Source organism: Vanessa tameamea, chromosome 5 (genome assembly GCF_037043105.1).
Source record: "Vanessa tameamea isolate UH-Manoa-2023 chromosome 5, ilVanTame1 primary haplotype, whole genome shotgun sequence".
NCBI lineage: Eukaryota > Metazoa > Arthropoda > Insecta > Lepidoptera > Nymphalidae > Vanessa > Vanessa tameamea.
This window is the reverse complement of record NC_087313.1, coordinates 9,216,012-9,240,335: the sequence shown is the minus strand read 5'-3', so window position 1 is coordinate 9,240,335 and position 24,324 is coordinate 9,216,012. Positions and strand designations below refer to the sequence as shown.

General features: G+C 30.1%; 4 protein-coding genes across 4 annotated transcripts in view; 1 reads left to right on the top strand and 3 right to left on the bottom strand.

The window, feature by feature from the left end:
* The window catches only part of LOC113392286 (1-acyl-sn-glycerol-3-phosphate acyltransferase alpha-like), a 30,604-nt gene extending 26,990 nt beyond the window's left edge, over positions 1-3,614 (top strand). Inside the window, exons 7-8 of the mRNA XM_026628635.2 lie at positions 937-1,094; positions 3,484-3,614. Of these exons, the coding sequence (XP_026484420.1) occupies positions 937-1,091 (155 nt within the window). The 3' untranslated portion in view covers positions 1,092-1,094; positions 3,484-3,614. The remainder of the gene's footprint in view (positions 1-936; positions 1,095-3,483) is intronic.
* Positions 1-24,324, bottom strand: part of Ctr1a (Copper transporter 1A) — a 315,878-nt gene that overhangs the window by 64,418 nt on the left and 227,136 nt on the right. The window lies entirely within an intron of this gene.
* Positions 6,437-11,735, bottom strand: LOC113392284 (1-acyl-sn-glycerol-3-phosphate acyltransferase alpha-like). The gene is made up of 5 exons (XM_026628634.2): positions 11,149-11,735; positions 10,916-11,049; positions 10,177-10,358; positions 9,165-9,333; positions 6,437-6,753 (listed from the first exon to the last, which is right to left on the bottom strand). Exons 1-5 carry the CDS (start codon positions 11,337-11,339, stop codon positions 6,581-6,583), a joined length of 849 nt encoding a protein of 282 aa, XP_026484419.1. The 5' UTR covers positions 11,340-11,735; the 3' UTR covers positions 6,437-6,580.
* LOC113392281 (1-acyl-sn-glycerol-3-phosphate acyltransferase beta-like) lies at positions 15,435-20,001 on the bottom strand. Its single transcript, XM_026628630.2, has 5 exons — positions 19,753-20,001; positions 18,972-19,105; positions 17,677-17,858; positions 17,019-17,187; positions 15,435-15,739 (listed from the first exon to the last, which is right to left on the bottom strand). Exons 1-5 carry the CDS (start codon positions 19,944-19,946, stop codon positions 15,549-15,551), a joined length of 870 nt encoding a protein of 289 aa, XP_026484415.2. The 5' UTR covers positions 19,947-20,001; the 3' UTR covers positions 15,435-15,548.

The window sequence follows — 24,324 nt, the reverse complement described above, 5'->3', positions numbered from 1 at the left end:
GTCGCAGAAGGAAGCCGCGGAGCGGGAGCGGGAAGAGGATGCCGCTGCAGACCCGCTCCGCCGAAGACGACCGGGGAGGAGGAAGAAGCGCTACGCGCACCTTCTCCCCCCGCCTCAATAGGCGTCGCAGGGACTAGGGGGGGTCTCAGTACCCCGAGAACCCCCTCTAGGTGTTGGAGGCCCGCATAGGCGGGCCGACCGTCAGGGCGTCACGGTAGCATGCGCAAGCGATCCCGTGGCGCCCGCCGAAAGACGGAGAGGGTACCGCTGGTTTTTTAGTGGGTAAACCCGGCGTACCTGGGCGCACTCGGCGTCTAGGGCTCCGGGGAGTCCCACACACCCCCCCACCTTCCATCACGTGGGGGAAGCGCGTAACGCGTTTTTCCAGCGAGAAAAAAAAAAAAAAAAAAAAAAAGGGGTTGACATTTCTTATATAGATTAGCCTGGAAGTCCGTTATTTTTGAAGATAAAAGCATGAAACTTTATTTATGGGCTACTGATTAAAAATTATTAGATACGTATTTAAGCGATTCTGATTGTTCTACCCTAAGGGCTAAAACACACACCAATGTGGTTTATAAAGAGATCTTACATCAACGTAATATTTTAAGTAAATTTTTAAATATATTCATATTCTACGCGAGCATATTCGCGGGTAACAGCTAGTAATACATATATCATACATTTATCATTCGAATTACTGAAATTATTGCCTAAACAATCCAGCACGAATAGTTATTAAGATAATGAATACATGATAAATGCTACGACGATAATATTTTATTATTAAGTTTATTAAAAATAATTCACCTGACTTATGAAATCACTCATGATAAGATAATTCATAGTATAGCAATTGTATACCTTTGACCTTCCAGAATTTTGTATATTATACATATGCCATGCGTTTGACTTACGTATTTGTTTTGATTGTAGGTGAAATAATAATAACGATCCTGCCTTTGATCGAGACGGAAGGCTTAAACAAGGAAGACATAGACGGACTAGTTGAAACCACGCAAAACAAAATGCAAGAGGAATTCACTTCGACGTCGGCGGAGACAAAGCAGAGGCTCCACGGGAGAGATTAACGAGTATGGCAATTTTTTTTAAATTAATATTATATAATATAGTACTATTTATTTAGTAATATTTATTTCCTTATAAAAAAAAAATTGGATTTTCTTCATCAAGAAGAAAATGTCGTACGGATAATTAAATAGAACCTACGTACCTCTTTTTTAAGTCGTTAAAATAGTTAATTTATTGGATGTGTAAGAGTTATTGTTCAATGACATTGACTTATTTACAATATATGTACATTAAAAATTATAAAAAAATATTGGATTAATTAGCCATCCAATAAAACGCCTAGCCACTTTACTGAACGGCGCTGTTCCATCAACGGTATGAAAAAAACATTCAACTAATTTATTTCCGTACTATCTCGCGTGAAATTATTATTATTTTATTTTTTTATTTGTATTAATTGTTAGGTTATTTTTTTAATAGATATTTTAAACAAGTGTGGTCAATCTATTTTCTTAGTTATTCCTCATAGAAAAATAATAAGTTTTATTTTATATTACGTATATTCTATAGCACCTTTATTTACTCAAAAGCGAACTTCATTTATATGAGATTTTAACATATCTGATATTGTAATCTGTAGGTGGTAGAATATGTATTTACATTTTACGTAAGAATGAAAGAGATTATTGTTGAGTAATGGACGGTAAGTGCGTTACGTACTTATAAGTATCAGACTCATTTAGGATCATAAAACCTACATAGGAAGGTAAAAACAAAAACATCGATATAAGTAATTGGTTTTTAAAGAATCAATTAAAGCTTTTTGAACAATCTTAGGGCATGTTGTTTTTTGTTTAAATGTTAATATCCATTTTAATATTCCATTTATAAAAATAAATTCACACGTTCATAAATGTTGTTAATCGTAATGGTCTTATTTCCTGCGAAACGTGATAAATTACGTCTATCGTAGATCTACACAAATTTTTGATTGTCTTTTGTTAAATGCAATTATTACAAACGGTTTCTTGCCAAATTTTCAATGAAGGCTTACCTACCATATATCTTGTTGTTAAAATAAAACCTAGACCAGCTATTTGAAAAGTTAGCCAAACACAACATCACTACATAGTATAAAACAAAATCGCTTTCCGCTATCTGTTTGTCCCTATGTATGCTTAGATCTTTAAACTACGCAACAGATTTTGTTTTTTTAATAGATAGCGTGATTCAATAGTCAGAATTATATGTATACATACATAATATATTAAAGAAACGCCGATCATTTTTGAGATCTCTAATGTAATTTCGTAAATAAAAACAATTTTTTTGCGCTTACATTGCAAACGCTGGCTGAACCCTACGATATAGATCAAAATAATGTACTACAGGTATTGTACACCTTAAAAGCCTACAATAAGGTCCGCTATGGTATATGTCTATCTCTTAGGGATAACCCACCATAACCATGTTTTATCCTTTACTTTTTACGAAAAATAATGGCTTATTTACGAAGGGATTTTAAGCAGCATTGCAACCGCACGAAGCCGGTACCAGTTGCTAGTAAATAATATAAACATGTGCTGAAGACTGCAAAGCAAAAATAGATACAATTTCCGTATTGTTTCCAAATATAATTTCTTGTATGGCAAAGCTATTACTATTCAGCAATGTCAAGACAACAAGTTTATATATTTATTTTGGTCTATTTTGTAAACCGCTTCGCAAGAATAACCGGTCGGCCCGTTGTACCGTCGCGCGTTCCCGTTCGTAGCGCCGATACTCTACCGTAGATATGCTCTACCATTGTCAGGCCATAGACAAAACTATTGTAAACTAAAAAAAAATAGAACATGAAAACTCGTTCGTTTGCTTACTGACTTCTGACGCACGGTTCATACCAGTTAGGAAGTCAGAGCTGTATTATTAACATTTTTAAAAATAAGGTTCACAATAAAGTTACTTTTATTTAGCTGGATTCGTGCTGCATAGATTATGTTTATGTTATTCGCTTTTAACCTCAGTTAGTGTCTGATATAACATAAGTCGAGATTTTACTTAAATTACCGGTAAATTACTGTTTTAGTTATTTTTACCAATATATAACTGACTTGTCTGATCACATAGAAAAGACAAATAGTGTGAACAAGTTAGAATACTGATTTAAAATTACATTTTTAACTTAATACATCATTTTCATTACTTTGAATTCAAAATTTCGATATAACCAATAATTATTTACTTGTAAAATACAATAATTTAACCAAGTTTGTTGAGGATAGTGTTAAGTGAATATGGTCCGACTTTTAAAAGTAAATGTAGTATAACGCAAAACATTTTGGAATGTCCATTGTCTGAACAAAAAGTCGAAAAAGAAATACAATTTTTTGTTATCATTTTCTGTGATCAGATTACATGTGAAAGTTTAATAATATTTCATATTTGTTTCAGGTAGAAGCTATGTAACAATAAATACGATGCTGTGATAATATCAATGTTCGTGGTAGAAATATATTTATTATTTGTTGATTGTAGTAAAATTAATTTACAATAAATTTATTATAAAAAAAAAATCTTTTTTTTTTAAATAAAAATACTTTCTTTTTTTTAAATAAAAAAACGTCTTCATATATAAACTTTTAATTATGATTTCACATACAGATAAAATATATGAAAAAATAGACGACATTTTTTTACACAGTATACAAATTTCGATACAATGAAATGTGATGTACATTGGGGACGATTCTGATGTACACAATTTCCATTTGCTATCCTTTTTAACCTCAGTCATGAGAAAGAGATGGCACTATTTCATAATCACGTCAAATTTTCTATAGATTGTGTACAAAAGATTTGCCGATTCTATTATATAAATTGATTAAGCATTTCTACATTACTTGAATTAAATGATCACATATATTCTAAGCGATCAACACACTAATAATATAACGTGCAGAACCCTTAAAAGCGTATTATATCAATAATATAAAGCGTATTATCCGAAAATTTACTTGCTTTTATGTACTAACAGTATAGTTATATAGTTCACTGAGAGAAGAATTGCGATAGTATAGTTAATTGGTTATAAAATTAAAGTTATCAGCCTCTATACATTCAAGTTAACACTGATACCGTGAGTAATATACTAAAATTAAGTTAAAATTATTTCGAACATTTTTGGCAGGCTCCGGACTTTTTAGGACTAGATCTGATTTGACTACAGATGGTGCTGTAAAAGAAATATAATTTCGAAACTAAAATATTCTGTATTTATAACTAATATTGCCCAGACTAGATTGCGCATGCGTAGTCTAAGAATACAATCTGAAAAATACTACTGTAGAAGTGTAGGGACATCTAAAAATATTATATTCTTGAGATTTTTAAAATTCCTTACAAATGTTTAATTTATAAAAGATAATATCATATTGATAAGTTATACAAATATGTTTCTAATTTTAAAAAGTTATTATAAAGAGTATTACAGACAAATATTTTTCTTTTTAGCACTCAAATGATATACAATGACAATAATTTTTATCTATACATGGTGTTCTACTTATGTTCTAAATGTCTAAAAATGCTATAAAGATTAATAATAATACGATAGAAAAGATAATCAAGTAAAAAAAGTTATATACTCCATACAAATATCTTATAAAACATTAGACAGTAAAAAAATAATGTTTTATTAATTTAGTTGTATAGTAGAATAAAATGCATCTATTTAATATCAAAAAATATTTTATAGATACATAAATAGAAAATAAGTATCATGTTAATTAAAATAACAATAAAAAAGGAATTGGTTTTTAGGTAAAAATGTTTTAAAAATATATACAAAAGCATATAAGTCCTCGTTACTCATTAGGATTTCCAATCACACAGCCTTAATTCACTTTTAAAATACTGATAAAGCATTGTCAAATCATTAACGAATGATGTAACATAATTTAAATTCAACAATCGTTCTGTTTAAAATCAACTCACGATTGGAAACTTTTGTTGCTTAACCTCGACTCTCTAGATGGAAATCGTGAGATTAAATTCATACAAAGATTTTCTTTTTCACTCACAAACAACTTTTCACTTATTTTATATTTAAAGATTAAATGTATGGCTACGATTTTTAAGCCGATTGAACTTTGAATGTTAGTTTTTTTTTAATGGTAACACTGTACAATGTCAAGTTACAATAGTAGGTAAAGTAAATGCTAGTTACATCATGTCCTATAGCTATCTGTTCAGATATATAAGTATTAATAGAAAAAAATATTTTAACAATTTTTAAATGCAGAAGGAAAATAACTGGGATGTATTCCATTTCTTAAAAAAAAAACAACTAAGTCTACCTGCGTAAAAACTAAACTTAAAAATATTTTAAGTCTATAGACTCTACTAACCACAATAATAAGTTTTATTCAGCTACAAATTGCCACAGACATTGCAATTTCCCGTTTTAAATGCATTATGTCATTAAGTTGAGATCTACGTGGCTCTCGAAAAGAATTTTAAGTATGTGCACAAGTATTATCTGGAATGGAATACAAAACATACACGTTTGAAGCGACCATTAAATTCATGATTTATTGTTCAGTGTTACAAAACATACATTGTTTTAAATTTAAAAAGTATTTCTACATTGTAACACCAAATGCTTCTGTATGATTTTTTATTAAAATTTATATAGTTATTTGCATAATATATGAAACTATACTTCATATGTGGTCAAAATGATACTCTTTTACATTACATTTCGAATTATATTTAATATATAAGTACATACAATGGAAGCTTTTTTTTCATAACTATGAAAATATAGGTATACGATTATCCTTTTTAGTAGTTGGAAAATAAGTTATAATCAAACAGAAATCTATTCATAACAAATTTTTTTTGAGTCATTCATATTACATATTTGTAGTTAGAATGTATGAATAAGTCAAATTTAAATTTAAAAAATATACATAAAATTAAAACTTATAAACTAGTTATTTCGATGAATAATAATAGCTACCCAATAGAACATATAATTGAATACTATCAAAGTACTTCTAATAACTAAAATATTAAAATAACCCTTAACACATGAGCTACACCTTGAATAATTAAAATTCCTAATTTATTTATGTTACTGTTAAACATTAAATAATACATTTATCCCTTGAAAAATAAATCACATTTTTAATATATACTTTTTGTTTTAATACAAAAATATAATATGGGAATCGGTGAGAATGTTTCTATATTGATGATTAAAACAAATGTTATGTTACATTGTTATTCAATATAAATAAAGAAAATTAGTATTTTGCGTTTTTATTTACAATCTTAAAAATGCGGTATATATCCGATAATATGTTTGATTCAAAATTACATTAAAATTTTAATATTACAAATAACAAACGCGTGTACTATGAAATCTATATAAATAGCATTTCTCTGATATTTATAATCATGAACTACTGGATTATTTCAAACTAGTTTTGACTGGTTATTACTGGTTATTATTAGACATAAGTAGCGAATCTTAATACCGTCTCATTCAGTCCTGAGTAGCTAGTGGGTAGTTAGGTGGCAAAGCGCTCAAGACTTCCTTCGACAATTCCTTGTAAGCGCGCTCCATGATCTCTTGAACGCGATCCTTAAGTTCGGGCACGTCTTCCATTGTCAAACCTTCTGTCGGCACCGGCTCTAGACACTGTATTATTGCGTGACCTGTAATTGAAAACAATGCTACTGTTTTTACTTCAATTACATTACTAAAACTCATAATACATATTTAGCTATTAAACAAATATATAATTAATTATAAGTAAAAACAATGAATTTCCATTAAATACTTGTATATACGCAAAACACAAATTATTAAATAAATATTTAATCTCAACATCCATTTACTAAACAAAAAAGTAAGATTTTTGTAGTATTTTGTTAATTGAAGTTAAAATTGTTAATAAATATGATTAGTTATTGAGGCTCATTAATAAGCATTAAAACATATATCACACAGACTTATATAAATCACATACAAATATAGCTTACAATGTATTTTAGTAAAAGAATATGGATATTATTTTATTACTTTCATTTTATTATGGTTCGCTTCTATTGGTTTTTATTTGTTTATATAAATTTCTTGCATATGGAACTGCTCTTATGTATGGAACAGCGAGGAATTCTACTACAGTTTTTTTATAACATTCTTGGAGTTTCTCATCCTTGTACATTAGAATATAAGAAAGAAATGAACAAACTTATTATAAATATTGAAGATGAGTATGTGTACTCTATTCCAACCATAACAGGAAAAAATCCTAATAAACAACATTTGACAGCAAATTAACGCGATATCATTGGTTCATTGGAGAGCTTGATTAATCTATGATATTCACTATGGATTTGCGAAAAAATGGCGTTTTGAACTTTGACGAAACTGTTATCGGAATTTTGAAAGTAAAATTAAAGTGGAAATAACTAGTTAAATGCAATGGTGTTGTATTATAAATAAAGATATATTAATCATAAATTGTTAGTAGTGCACAATATAGCTGAGTTATTAGCAAATCGCATGAAATACTTAAATCTATGGTTTGTTTATCTTTTTTCCTACTTCCACTGGAATAGGCTGTAGTAAAATAAATTCACAATTTATTAATATGTGAGGTAAGGCTAAGAGATTGTTCTACTATTACGTGATTTATTTTGCAATTTTAGACTTCCTATTATATATTTACTATATAAATATAAATTCAGCTCTCTTCCTAACTATGTATGACTAAGTAACAATAACGCACACACTAGCATGAGAATTAAATAGTGGTAACGAATCTGATCAGAGTGTAGGTCTGTCTACACTCTCGGACTGAAGGAGAAATATAACTTCGAACTGGAAGCGAAATATAATAGTGGTCCCTCCCACTTTCAGGATATGTTCAAAACTCAAATAAACTAAATTAGCTTAGTTACAGATACGCTTTAATTTGCATTGGTTTCTAAGTTTGTATTATATTTAAAAAAAAATAACTAAAAATTAAAAATTATATTACATTTATATTATTCTGATGTCCTTTTCGGTTGGTTGATCCGTGAATCGGTGATTGTTGTACCGTGAATATAACGTAATTATATTAAAGAACAAAAATAATATACGTTCTCAAATAATCATACGTTCTTATTATGACTTTATAAAGAATAATGCATTGTTGTAATTGTTGTTTAAAGTTCATAGTGTGGAAAGACAATTGCAAAAATTAAATTAAGATGATAACTGAAATTATTTAATTATAATACAGGTTAAAGACTCCTCGAAGGTTTTCGGTCGAGGTGGACAAAGAAAAAAAATATCTTTATTAAGTTCTTATAAGCAATTTTGAATTCTGTTTAATTTTATTGTATGTATTAAATCAATGTCCTGGTTCATATTAGGTCGGAAGAACACAATTATTGTCCCGATAAAATTATCAAACAATATATAGGATTATGTATTTCAAAAGCAATATCCAAATAAGTAGAATTGATAAAACTATCCGTTACGACATGTACTCAAGCTACATCTCATAAAATTATGATGATGATTTCCTTCTGGCTGATTGGCCTTCGATAGTTCATTCGTTCCAATTGTGTACGAAAACACAAGTCTTCATTTATTCGCCCTCATAATCCAGTGGAAATATTTCAAACGCAAGACCAAGGGCATATTGTTTTCCGAGGCATAGAGTGTAAACCAACATCTAAACTCCGGAATAACACAATTTAATTGGTTCTCGTAATTGGTCCGACCCCGAGAATGAATCTGCAATGTTTTAAGCTAGCCCCTAGACCCATAAGGTGACAATTTTATACAAAAATAAAATACATTATAATTATATACTGCATCGCCTTTTCTACTGCTGCCACTATAAGCGATCACAACATTTATGTTGCATTTCAAGTACCTCTTTATAATATTAATTTGTCAAAACATTATACAAATATAATATACGACGTTTTATACGCATTTATACTGTAATATAAAAACATATATATATATTAAACAACGTGGAAACGAGGCAATTTTTTTCGAGTTATAATTAATTTGATACTCTTTAAGTATCAAAAAATTGTAAAAATACATTTCAAAAACATACCTTTGTTAAATATATATTTTTTACTATTAATAAAATAGTACGGTGAGATCACAACTGGGATGATGGGTACTTGAGCGGCCACGGCGATGTTAAAGGCGCCTTTCTTGAAGGGCAGTAGTTTTGTGAAATCTTTGTTCCTGGTTCCTTCAGGAAATAGCCAGAGTTTTGTCTGTAAACAAATATATACTTGTATTGTAAATTAAATAAAATCGTTTACGTTGCTCAGTTATATTATTTTTTTTCAAATAACCGACATCGATTCTTAACTTCTTAAGCCATTATTTCCAGTGATTTGGTATGGTCAGTATAAGTCCACTGGAGTGAAAATAATTATTACTTTATATTGGTGTATTTCTAGTTTAAGGGTGAGTGGGCAAGTGGCATAATAGGTCTAATACATGTTATGTATGGTTATGGTAATGTAACAAAAAAAAATATGTTAGTGGGTCGCACACAAGACTTCTCAGGTTTTTTTTATTTAATTTCTTTGTAAACTGAAGACGTCTATTTGCACGATTTACATTTGTTTTTTTTTATACAGCCATAGCGCCACTCTCTACCAGGCCTGGCCTGTAACTATTTTTGCGCTCTCAAAAATAAAATCTTTGTTAAATCATAACAATTCAATAAATTGAAATCAAGAATCCTCTTTATTTTCCTGCACATCTATGGCTAGAGCTCTTCAAAATGAGACCATAACTGCTTGTTGATGTTGATTTTTCTTTTAACAGTAAACATTGACTGTATATTATCACCTTAGGACTTAGTGGAAATTGTATCAATTTTATTATGTGGATAATGAAGAGAATTTTCTGTGACTGCCATTGCACTGGGTCATATGTAGGTCCCACCCCTATTTTATTTCAGATTTTGGTATTTTATTAATATATGTGTATAATATGCATGTATGTTTGTGTATAGTAATAACAAACCTCTATTAGGCGAATATAGTTTTGAATGATTGTATTTTATGGAATTTGACAATAAGTAAGTTATATATAACAGTTCATACCTTATTTTTGATCATAACTTCTGAGGTGGCCTTTAGAGTCCTGTAAGCATCTTTCGAATTATTTCTATCGATAAAAACGACACCTGCTAGATATGCAGATAAACCGAACGGCATAACATAAAATAACTCCTTTCTTGCAACCGCTGCAATTTTAACCGCAACATGCCATATGTTGAACAAGCCTGAAATAATAATTATTGTTTCAAATATGAATTTGATTAACATAATAAAATAAAGATGTACTATTAATTAATTAAACTGTCTTAGTTCAAGTTGACTAAAAATTATGTTGAATCGGGCCGTGACTCAATCAAAAGAATTAAATAATTCTTTTACATCACATTACTTGACATTTTATTAAATATATTGCTTTCTTTTTCGTACATGTTATCCATTACATAATACAAGGATTATTTTAGTGATGTTTTAATTACATTTAATAAAATATTTAATAATGTATGAATAATTTTTATTGTTGCTGGTTGGTTACAATATGTGATATTATCTCATTATTAGAAACACATAATTCAATTGTTCTTATTTCAAAAGCAATGAGTTTATCTAAACCTTCATTTGTCTTCATTTTTTATTTAAATAATAATTAGAAGTATAATCTTATCACTAATTAGATAAATTTAATGAAAACTAATATTGATTAAATAAATATAATTCTTTAATTTCAATCAGTTATATTATAAACACATATATATTTTTTTTTATAATTAGTGGAATAACATACCCAAAATATCGAGAGAAGATTGATGGTTTGATACGATCACAGCTCCTCTATCTTCAACGAGGACTTTACCATTCCTTAAATGCCATTTAACTTCTATAAGTTTTGTCACATGTTTAATTATTTGAACCCCAAACCTGCAAAATAATATAAAGAATTTTTATATTTTTTCTATTAATTTATTAAAAAATAATTTTGTTTATATTATCAATAATTATTTTAACGACTATACTTACAATGAATTCTTAACATTTTTTGGGTTGAATACGAAAAATGGCAACAGTAACAAAGCTATAATAGATGTCCAAATGTAAAACACGAGAAATTTGGACTGAAACTTGACATTATTAGGAGTTTCGGAAAAAAGCTGTTTCAAAATATACGTAGCCACTGTTATGATGAAAATGTAAACAATTTTGTCCCACATATTTAAGTTTGGTTTATTATGTATGCCGCACTAGCTTCAAACCTTTTTTCTTCAAATAACGATATTTTAACTCTTTTGTACTTATCCCGAAAGACGCGTTTCAATCTATTCGGGCGTTTAATTGAATCGTCAATTTAAGAAATCAACTCATTTATTTTTAAATTTTAAGTTCTTTGTATGATTACACATTCGTACAATTTATTTGTAATAAGTACATATAATCATATAAATATTGATTATAGATATCGTTTACAAACAATTGTAATGTCAATTACAATATATCTGTAAAGTGAAATAGCGACATTCAATATTATTACAAAATAAGACAGCCGCACAGCGCACAATCCAACGATCTGTTTATGTTATAGATTAAAGAAAACTGACAGACTAAGTGTTCTGACCACTAGAGTGTTGCCAGCTTGTATTGTGAAGTGTGGGATCTTTTTTGCTTAAGTTAAATTGAACATTTTATTTTATTCTTATCGGTATAGCAGTAAGGATAAAACTCGTAATAGAGTTTTTTATTAAGTTATGTGATTAAAAAAAATATTACATCTCCATTATGTATTTTTTCAGCTATTACAGCGATTGGACTCTGAAATTGTTAAAATACATGTTGAGTAAAAAGTCCCTAACAACTATTGGTTTTCACCAATGTATATTCAAGAAAAGTATAATAAATATGTGTCTGATACTGTATTTTATAAGAATACAAGCTATGTATTCAATCTAAATTATTATAGGACAATTAGTTCATGTAAAATAGAAAACTTTCGCTGTAGTAAAATTATTATTATAAGCCTGTTTAATTTTTGAGCTTGTTTAGATTTAACAATAGCGTAATTTTCAATATAAAATCAATTGGACCATATATTTCAGAAATACACCAATCCACAGATGCATAATTAATATCTTTTGTAATTTTTTGCACAACATGGATGAATTTAATGTGCATGCATAAAGTTCTACCACCAAGTAAATTAATTATCCCATTAAGGTATAATTGCATCTTTAAATCCTTCCAGTTTACAATCATGATATGTAACTCGGCTTTTCTTTTCCTAGTGTTAACTCATTACTAAATAATATCTAAATACCATTAACCAATGATTATATATTATGCAGTCTGACCTGATCTACCAATAAATTACTGGTTAAGACATAAGCTGATGTAATTGTTAATAAGGTATGCAAACAATGATAATTAGACCCAACTTGACGTCTTGCTAAAGCTAACTACCGATAGCTATTTGGTTGCGAGGCGTAATATACATCTATGCTAAGGATTAAATAATAAAGCCAGGCCGGTTGTTAGCTATAATATTTTTTATTAGAATAGTCGTTCAGTGTTGCAATTTGAAAAACCCGTTTGATCCTTTGAAATATTATTGACAGATTTTTGAAAGGCTATTTATTTAAAGATAACGAATTAAGTCAAAGCAACTACACGTGTTACACACATATTTCATGTTTATTATTGGAAAGCGTTTTTTGTAATTATTTATTATACTTACCTAAAAGAAACGAGGTACTGCTCTATTAACTGGCCGTATTTAATTATTGTAATATTATTTATTGCGAAATCTTTAACTTATAATTTGTGAAAAAATAATGTTACCTATATCATAATTTTAGTAAGGAGAAGTTCCGAACATTAAAATATATCTAAATTAGGTATTAACTACTTAAAACAGCGATGATTTTGAAATTTTATAATTGTAAGAACGAAAAACGCGCTAGATTATTGAAGCGTCAATATTAAACTGTTTAGTTGAGTTTCGAGTTTGTTCATGCAGAATACCTCTACCGTAGTGTACATGCAGATAGAGCTTCATTAGCTCTGGGAGAGTGGCGTTTGCCTAGCAAATGTAAACTGTTACTTAAGGACTTGAGATCGGCGGTTTAGGAAAACATCATGAGGTAATCATCATGTATCGTGTAATAATCCGCATTGGAGCAGCATTATTGAATAAACTCAAAATCTTTTTTTCTACAAGATATGAAGCCTTTGCCAGCAGTGGACAATTTACAAGTTTTTTTTTTATATATCTACTTTTATTATTTCAATATATACTTATATATAATATTTTATATAAAATTAGGCTGTATTGCCTTGATTCTTAAAATGTTAATGTTGTTTTAGGGCCAATAGTCAATAGGTCAAGTCTGAGGCAAATAACTGCAACAGTTCTTTAGGGTGGCAAATTCGAGAAAGAATAACTCAATTTAAAATCCATATTATTTTTACTTTAAATTTTCGTTGTTTAAATTATTATCAAAATACAACAATGACTGCGCAAAACTGACACAGCTAAAAGTGAACTATTAGCCACAAAAAATACGTTTTTAATTATAATAACAAATAGACAAAATTTTAATTTTTTTTTTTCAAACTGGTTGATTTTTCTAAGCCTTGTGTTTAAAAAAATTACATTAACAGCCTGTAAATTTCCCACTGCTGGGCTAAGATCTCCTCTCCCTTCGAGGAGAAGGTTTGCAGCATATTCCACCACGCTGCTCCAATGCGGGTTGGTCGAATACACATGTGGCAGAATTTCATTGAAATTAGACACATGCAGGTTTCCTCACGAGGTTTTCCTTCACCGTCGAGAACGAGATGAATTATAAACACAAACAAAGCACATAAAAATTCAGTGGTGTTTGCCTGGGTTTGAACCGGAAATCATCGGTTAAGATGCACGCGTTCTAATCACTGGGCCATCACGGCTCAAAAAAATATTTAATTATAATACAAGGAAGTTAGACGTTCTGTCTCGATAGCAACGCACTGTATATAATATGATGGATGTAAAATATTGGAGAGAGAGTTTAATTCGTTATAAACACGCAAAAATGTTCGAGTGGTAAATAATATTCCTATTTTATAATACTACCATTATATTGAACAAATAATGCCAACACTATAAAGATAAAGGTAGGCTAAGTATAAAGGAGTATTTTGTTACGAAAACACAAAAAACTAAAACAAGTAGGTGTTGAGATTAAATTGTATTTAAATATCAACAATACAATTATATGTATAAACAAAACAAAATTAAATACAAGATAACTTACACACTTAGTTTGTATAGATCTTTTTTTTAATGTGTATAAAAAAGTATAAAACTTTTTGTTTTAATAATATTGCTCAAGTTTAGCGGGATTAGATGAAACATAACTCGAACGTCGATTTTTGTTTATGTTCAGTAGGATTACGCCTGATTACAGTCATACTTTATGGTAATACTGATGCTGTCTGACGTGGAGTGCGTTTTTACATAGAAAATGTCTCTTGCTTGAAGATAACCTAAAAGGAAATTCTCAGGAACATGAGAAAGAGGCGTTAAAGACATTCCATATCTTTGCTGTATTCAGTATGGGAAATGAGGATACAAAACCACTTCGTGCGAATGGGTTTATAAAATAGAATTGTACTGGTCAAGGCGCTTAGGCTTTAAATGGTAGAAAGGTGAAGAAGGTATTGATTATTACATTACATAATAACTCATATTCCCAATTTTCGAATAGTAACCTGTTGAAGACCGACAGGCTTTTTGCGTGGACGTTTCAAACTGTGGAATTTAGATTAAATCAGATATGCAAAATGAGTCTCCTGTCGATTTAACGAGCCTGATGCTTTAAGCTGCATCTTTAGCTCAGTTTTCTTACTGTCGTACTTTGTTATTGAGGAGGAAGCTAAGCTCCGAGCTTGATATAAAATGTAATGATATTTAGGTGTACAGTAACTAAGGGAGGCTAGTTTTTTAGTGACATTTGGTCTAGTCGTGGTGGATCTTCCACAGTTGATGGTCATTGATCCTTGAACTTCGGAAACGTCAGTAGGTGTGTCAAGATTTGTACGCAGGAAATCGATCATTGATAACCCGCCACCGCTACCAAATTTAATAGCCGATTTTAAGGAGCAACATATTTTTTCTTTTTCTTCAAATCAACAGAGGAATTTTATTAAAATTATGAACATGTGATAATGAAGTTAGTAATCATTTCGATTAGGTGAACGATACATGTATTTTATCTAATCTCGCTAACCAGTAAATAAAGCCAAAAAGCCATAACACTGTAAAATCAAAGTATCAAAATCGATTGAGAGCTTCTATTCTACGCTTCGTTTATTTTAATGACTTCGAACTATTATGTAGTCTATCCATTTACGTATTTTGGGATATATTGTCCAAATATATATTTATTTTAATCGCCCGCAATTTTGTGATCTTTGTAAGCGTGTGGGTAGTCAGGCGGTAAAGCACTCAAAACTTCTTGTATGAGTTCTTTGTATTTTTTATCCATTTGATTCTTCACTCGATCCACAAGATCCGGAACGTCCTCCATTGTCAACCCCTCTGTTGGCACAGGCTCTAAACACTGGATTACAACGTGTCCTGTAACAAGTTTGAATAGAATTGAACATAATCCTTGCGCTATTTATATTAATGTTATTGTTGAATTATTATTTTTCGATACCTGTTTACCAAGAATAAATTTTGCATTCAGCCAGCAGGAAGTATAAATATATAAAAGGAACTATCACATTATAAACATTGAGCTTTCTTTCTATATTTTATGTAAAATTATAAATAAAAAATGTGTATAGTTTCTAAAATTTTGGTATGTGACTTATCAAAAATAAATGTTATATTAAATACATATGTGAAATTTGATATGGGTGCGATTTACTTTGATAGCTCTGATATCTTCGTAGTTTAAGCGCTTACAATTAGTGACTATGTGCAGTAGTTCGATGTTATATATTAATACTTTTATAGAAATAAATATACTAACATATTTAATTTATATAAAAATCATAAAATCACATTTAATGGACGACAAAAAAAAAAAAAAATAAATAATAATATATATCTCTTTCATTTATAATAATCATTATACAGAGTGAAGTTACTAGGAAGTATTTTCAATTGTTATAAAATTATGTTATATTTTATAACACGCTTCTCGAGCAATTGATATCAAATATTTTGAAGATAATAATATTTTTCACTGATAGATGTGACTAAGTGACGGTGATTTGTAATACATAGTATGTAATATGATATAAATAGAATTGACATATAGATAACGTAATGAGCGAAAACGTGTTTTAAAAATTTTTCGACAATGCAAGGATGTGTGGTACTTTATGATGTTACTAGGCGCGGGCTCCACGGTTCGCGAGAATAGTATTTGTAGCAATTTATATCTATTATTAAATAAGATAAGTGATTTATACAGAAGGATATAATATTGATGTTCTGACCGGTTTTGCATACACCATTCGCAAAGAAGATTAGTCAATTGCACAGGAGACATTATTATAGTGCAAAAGTGTATGTACACATTACATGTCAAATTAATAGTTCTAATTCATTATCATTTATTATTTTGAATATAATGTTTCAGGAGCAGCTTATGCGGATGTTTGGTATTTAATTATATATATCTATACAGATTATCGTCTATAATTAAGTTCTTTGACCTTAGTACAATAATATAATCGATTGATAAGTTTTACATGTCAAAATAATATTTAGTTAAAACATGTAATTTATCAATTTATAAATTCATTATTATCAATGAATTTATAAATTCATTATTATATTATAGATAATAATGATTTGATAAGTTGAACATTTATTACAATATTAATTAATTAGAGGGACTGACCTTTGTTAAATATATATTTCTTTTCATTTATGAAATAGTATGGAGAAAAGACCACGGGTATGATCGGTTTTTGTGCGGTCACTGCGATGATGAATGCTCCCTTTTTAAACGGTAAAAGTGTATCGTTTTCTTTATTCCTTGTACCCTCAGGAAACAGCCACATCTTTGTCTAAAATAAAGCAGATGTTACATAAGCATAACATGGAAGATAAGGCATTATGTAAAACAAATGATATTATAATTTAATGGTTATTTTAATTCTGGTAAAGTACGAGTAACAGCTTGTACATGTACTATTTTTCTGCTGAACAAGAGCATCCATTCTATTAAGAAAAAGGTTTGGAGTTTATTTCTGCACTGAAGGTTGTTGAATATCCATTTAACAGAATACCACTCAGCTTATGAAATTTTTCTCACGATGTTTTCCTTTAACACCGACATTAGGTGAATTATAAACACGAATCGAGCATATGAAAACTCAATGGTGCTCGTGTGTAGCCAGTTCCAATCACTAGAATACTTTAACTCAAATTTGGGTAAATGTCGCGGTGTTCATTTATTTTATAACATTTTATGGCATAAAAACATTATTAAAGTTAGCGCCATTAGTAGGTTTGCAAAAGGAATGAACAAAATTGATAGGTTTTTTGTATGATACCTTATTCTTAACCATAACATCTGATGTAATTTTAAGCTGTTCATATGCACCTCTTGCGTTATTTCTATCTATGAATACTACTCCCGCGAGATAGGCTGCCAATCCAAAGGGCCAAACGTAGAACAATTCCTTCTTAGCAATAGGCGCCAGCTTACCCACATCATTCCAAATGTTAAAGAGACCTAAAAGATAGTAGAATAGTAAATAATAGCTTGCTATAATAACACCATCATTTTTTTTTTCTATATAGACAGAAAATGTATAGCAATAGACGACGTTTTATAGATATTTACAGAAACAAATAGTTCAGGACAAATAGAACAATGGCCATAAATGATTTGGCATTGTATAATAGGTTAACCGCTTTGAAAGGAGTGAGTGAGTCTGCCCACTACACCGTCTTATACCATAACCGTACTATGTACGGAAACACGGACTATATCCACTTGAACGTATCAACAGCCTATCACAACCGCGCGTAACGGCTTAAGTCACCATATCCGTACGTTCCCGTTCTCTTAGTTGTAAAAAAAATAGGCTTGGTATTGATAAGTATAAGGCTGTGGGTAGTATTTTCGCCAACAATGGTTAACGCCCCGTCTTGTGGGCATAGTATTATTCTTCGAAATACAAAGTATATTTTTTGTCAGACACGGTCCTCACAAAGTCATTGGTATTTTCATACCGGTGGGTAGACTCCTTAACACACAACTATCATTGCACCGCCATCTTTGAAATCTAAGAAGATCTATTCATTGAACTTTTAATTACACAGGCTAAATACTCATTTAAACTGGAATACAGTTATACAAAGCATTGCTGTATAATGGTAACATAACAAATTGGTTGTACATAGGAGTAAGCTACCCATTATTACTCTAAGCCAGTATATCTACTTGAAATGTAAATTGATTGGATTATCTATTACGTGGGATGTGTATTGTTTGTGTACATAATAGTATTTATTTGCTTAGCTCTTGGCATTATCATGTTGGCAATAACACCTTTATATCAAAGTCCTTATCGAAGAGTATTTTGGTAGCAACGCTGACCATTTTCAAATACTGCTCAACATTTCTTACAAGTTTTCCCCTAGTAATATGCACGGGTCAATAATTTTAACTGAATTTAAAACCGGTTCCACCCAAGTGAATGAATTCGTGGTGCTGGTAACACTAAAATCTAGTGAGTCTTACTTTGAAAAAGTTACATTTGTTATATAAATACTGCGGATAAGATTATAACAAATTGTGTAGGTCTGTTTCAAATAATAAAATTAATGAGGTTTGATGTACCTAATATATCCAGAGACGACTGATGATTTGAAACAATGACGGCCCCTTCCTCTTTAGATAACACTTCGCCATTGCGTAGATGCCATTTTAAATCGTATACTTTAGTTACAGGCTTTATTAGCCAAGCACCGAGTCTGAAATAGAATAAATATTGAGCAAATAGTTGTAAGTGATATTACTTGCTCAGAAAATAAGACTTAAATCTGATTAAATCTAAATTAAAAAAAGAAAGCTATGTAGTTATATTCCCAGTTGATAACTTATAACATACTAACATAAATATATGTATCTGTCATATTTATACGAGTCTCGAGTTTGTTAGTACGAAACTATATATCCCAATTGAACCTAGAATGAGAGGAACAATTAAACTTATAGTGAGATTGCGTTACGCTTAAAATAAATTATTGACCCAAATTGATTACAATGCATTGCTTTCATACAGAACTAAATAGTTTATACGTAAAGTAAATAGTTCTACATACATTTAAAATTTAAAATAGATAGGCAGACCGGAAAATGAGCCTCCTGATGCTTAGTTGTCATCACCAGCTATAGACATTGGTATTATAAGAAATATAGGAATTGTTATCCGTAACTTCGCTAATGCGCGACTAGCTTTGGGAACTAAGTTATTAAGTCTTTCATGTAAATATTTTGAAACCTAAATATGTCATCGTCTTTAAAAATTATCATTCTGTTTTAATTTTTAAGCCGCGCACAAGTAAATGTTCATATAAAAAGCATTAAAAAACGATAATGGTACTAAAAAAAAACTTACGCTGCATTTTTAAGATTTTTTGGAGTAAACAAGAAGAATGGCCAGATGATACACGCCAATAAAGATCCATAGATATAGAAGATAGAGAATTTTAAATAAAAAAAGAATTTGCTCGGTTCTTCACTGGTCTTTATATTTTTCGAAAGATAAGTAAACACAATCACGACTAGAATCAACCACAACTTGTCCCACATGTTCGACAAATGAAATATATTAATTGTTTAAGAACGATATATGCTTCACAGCGATTGTTTGTGTACTAACGGCCCTTGCAATCATATCAATCATAAAATATTAGGGTTTCATTTGCCTGATAACAAATTCGCTCAAATAACATTCAAGTGCGAGTACAAATATCGGATATCTAAAATAATCAGTAATATATATATATTTTACGTGTGTTCAGCATTTGTAGGTCATAAGTAGATTATTATTTTTTTTTTATAAATAAATATTACATATTTTTTAAACTATACTTTGTGTATTACTATTGATGTGTAAAATTTCGTCTCTTGTTTTTGGGCAGTTTATAGATTTGATTTCGTGAAAAGGGACGGAAGTGTGCACCATGAAGGCGGGGAAGCGCGCGTTATTTAGTTTGACCAATGAGCGCGCGCGGTGAGTGTTAGCCGTCAGATGCTACCAACTCATTTTCTGCAAGGATTTCTGAGAGGATAGGGATTTGTCTTAATGTTGCTTATTAAAAAGCTGAGACCCAAGGTCAGATTTTACATATCTTATGTAAGACTCGAACGTTTTATTTTTTTTGTTAATTGTTTTTTTTAGGTATTGCCAGATATTCAAAACATGCTTATATTTTTCGGTTCAATATTATTTATTTTAAACTTTGATAAAATCAGTAGTTTAGACATATCCTTGACCTTGACCCTTTGTCTATTTCCTGACACTATGATGTTATTGAAAACTATGATATCGCTTTTATCGAAGTTAAGTTATCAGCTTAGGGTTATCTAAATTAAATTTATCGTATTTAATTGCTAATAATTAAAGCAATTCAATATTTTATTTAGGCTTAATTGTTTATTATTATTTTTACAATTAGTATAAGTAACAAAAACATTGTTAATTACGAAAACTTGATATACTAAACAACATTTATAATAAATAAAGAAAACTACTAAACCAATATTCGTAAAACTTATATCAGTCTACTCGTCGCACTCTTAGGGTATAGTGACGGCGGTTCCTAGGGCCTTGCCCTACCTACTGCGGTGTCCTGTTCGACGTCCGTTACTAAGGATCGGTCGCTAGGGCACATAAGTAAGTACCCCCATTGGCGTGTGCAATAGAGATCTCATGTTCTCACGTCCATTCATCTTGATTACCTAGAAGAATAAATGATAAATCTAGATGACGTGAACCATCGTCCATAACAGTTTCGTCAGAAATATAAATAATGTCAATGTGTCTTTGAGCATTTATCCTTATTTCTATTTTATTCTTTAGATTAGGTGATATGTTAATTCATAAAAAAATAACGAAATAAAGATATTCCTACTAATATAAAACCTATTCACTTACGAAGACGTTAAATTATTATCGATTGGCATGAGTGAGTGACGCTCCTGCTTACAAGATCTCAGTGACAGTTGCGCCTGACACTCAAACGTTGCGCCAAACGTCATTGTGCTACTTAACTAGTGTGCGTGTACATAGTGTCCAAATATTGACCACTATTATTTTGACGCGTTCTCAGCTTTGACCGTCTTATCTAGACATATCAATAGTCGAAGCTGAATCATTTGCTTTTGTAATTTCTTTTCAATAATACAAAATGAATGTCAGGAGTGTGTCCGCTCTGGATTAGTAAATATTTAATACAGTATAATTATATTCAAAACAATTATATTTTTTTTATCGTTGTCATTTTAAGCTATCATTAATCTTGAGGATTTTGTAATCATAATTTATTACTTAGTTTTCCCATATTATTTGATTTTATCATAATAACCGTATAAGTATTGCATATACCTATTAAACAGCTGATTTATAAATTTTAAACTTTAAAGTTACGAAAAAAAGTTACTGGCCATTTAGAGAGGCTTTTTAATAGGGCTTAATTTAAAAATAAAATGAAATACGTGCGAACCTACTACGACATACGTTGTTCTTTGTTTTGTACTTTAATAAAAAATATTGAAGATGTTTCAACACCACGTGAGTTTATGTACGCGTTTGTCTTGAAACAAGTTAGTATTGTTTAATAATTAAATTAATATTATAGTGACTTGTATAAACGGCAAAACCGTTGAAAGATAATATTTGTTGGAACGAAACGTTGTCAATTTTGTTAAATGCAGTGTTCCATTAAATAATTTCTCAGGAAGAAACTCGACACTGAATTCGAAATTAAAAATTAAAAATATGAATGTACCTTGCAGAATAACGCTGTTTGTTGTTCTACAAGGATATTGATTCTTGTTTGGAATTTAAAAAGATGTATTATGTAAAATTATTAAGATACTATAATAGTAGTTATAAACAAGTTCCTGTAAATATCCCGTACCTGGGCTAAATCTTGTTCTCCCATTGAGGGGAATGGTGTGGAAAACTGACTGCTACTCAACTCTGCTTCAATGCGGTATGTGGCTACATATTACGGATATACAAATTCATTGAAATTAGACGTATGCAGATTTCCCCACGCTATTTTCCTTTACCGCCGAGCATGAGATGAATTATAAACACGGACGTGTGTGTATTCTATTACGAACATTTAATTTATTTTAGTACACTAACATAAATGGATCATGCAAACTGTGTTAAAGACTCTTCCGTTCAGTCAACTTCTGACCAGGGCAGAACTCTGTCTTTATGACGCACATAATAAAAATTATATGATTTCAGCTAAGGCTGGACCATAATATATAAGCTATAAGTATTGCGAAAGTTTAAAGTGAAAACGGAGTAAAAAGTCATTCTTCATAACAAATGTTGCAACGGGAATGTTCCCACGGGTATTGTTGATAGCGAAAACTCTTCAAATTATTTAAACAAAATTGTGTAAATGGTTAGCTACAATTACAAATGATTAGCTAAGTAAATCTTACTATTCTTATGTTTTGATAACCGACTGATAAGTAATTGTATGTATAGTCTATTAAAAACAAAGAAGGAACGATGATCTGGGGGATCCCTTTTTTTTGAGCTTCGTCTATTTTGTGAACCCTTATAATTTGGGTTTGGATTATACAATAACAGATTCATTAAATATATAATATAAGTTTTAATTGCATAGCTCTTATATTTTAGATTTATTGATATCTAAAAACACTAATTTCATCACTGACTCACTCGTGATAATAAAATTTCTAAGGGTATTTCCTAATGTCCTAGAAAACCCAAAGAAATCTTGTAATTAAAAAAATATATTTAAACTTAAGGGGATGGAAGTTTGTATGTGACTTCGGCAATTTTGCCGCTAGAGGTCTGAAAATTGGTAAAGGAAGTCATTGTCATCATTATAAATAGTAAAAAAACCCTTAAACTACAAAAATAAATGAAAATGGCTTTGGTGGGATAACATATACTTATTTATAACGCAATATTATTTCACTTATCTACGTACTATTACGTACATCCGACGTTCAAAACACCATTTTTTTCGCAATTTCATAATAAATGTCAAAAATTATTTCAGCTCTCCACCAATGATATAGCGTAATTTCGAAGGCAAATATTGTATAGTCGGCTTTTGTCCTCTTGTTGTTGTAATAGGCTAAAGTAGATGTGTAGGTTGTAATTTTAACGATATTGACTATAAATGTGTTTATATGTTGTCTATTTTTTCAAATAATTTATTATGTTTAAGTGAAATAAATCGGCTGACCATTTAATATATCTCATATAAATATTCATCGATGTAACCTGGGTGAGTATTTTCATCATAAAAATGTTCATAGTTTGTTGCAACTATATTTCTACAACATTTCAACTAGAAGGCACAAAGGAAAAGAGTACAGGAACTCCCCGAGCATGATATCACGACAAATTCAGTTAACTAAGACGCTGAAATCGAGATAATTATGGAGGATTACATATAGATCAGTGGAGCAGGTAATTTCATTCGAAGTTGTCTGATTGAGGGCGTGCGAGTTGACAAAATAGACTGGTAACTTGGTAAAGCTCGAAGCGCTTGATTAGCGATTTAAGTGAAACTTTGATATATTTATGAGCTCCATGCTTAAGATGGATGCTTGCTTTGTTAAGAACTTCAAGATCTACAACTATTGTATGGATAATGTTTTATATAAGTTGGTAGTTTTTGATAAGCTCTTATTTATTACAATACGGTATTTAAAATAAATTATATTAATAGTAGAGCACTGATTATATTGTGTATATTATAATATATTAATTTAACTTAATGGTAAAACTTAATTGTCTTAGCACTCGGCGAAATCCGGACGGTAAATACTTAATAACTATAGCAAATCATAGTGTTTGAATGAAATATTAAATATTTTATCTTGTTATGCAATTGTGTCCAATAAATCCTGTGGCTTCTGCTTCAGTTATATATGGGCAGGAGGGTCACTTTCAATTATTTTG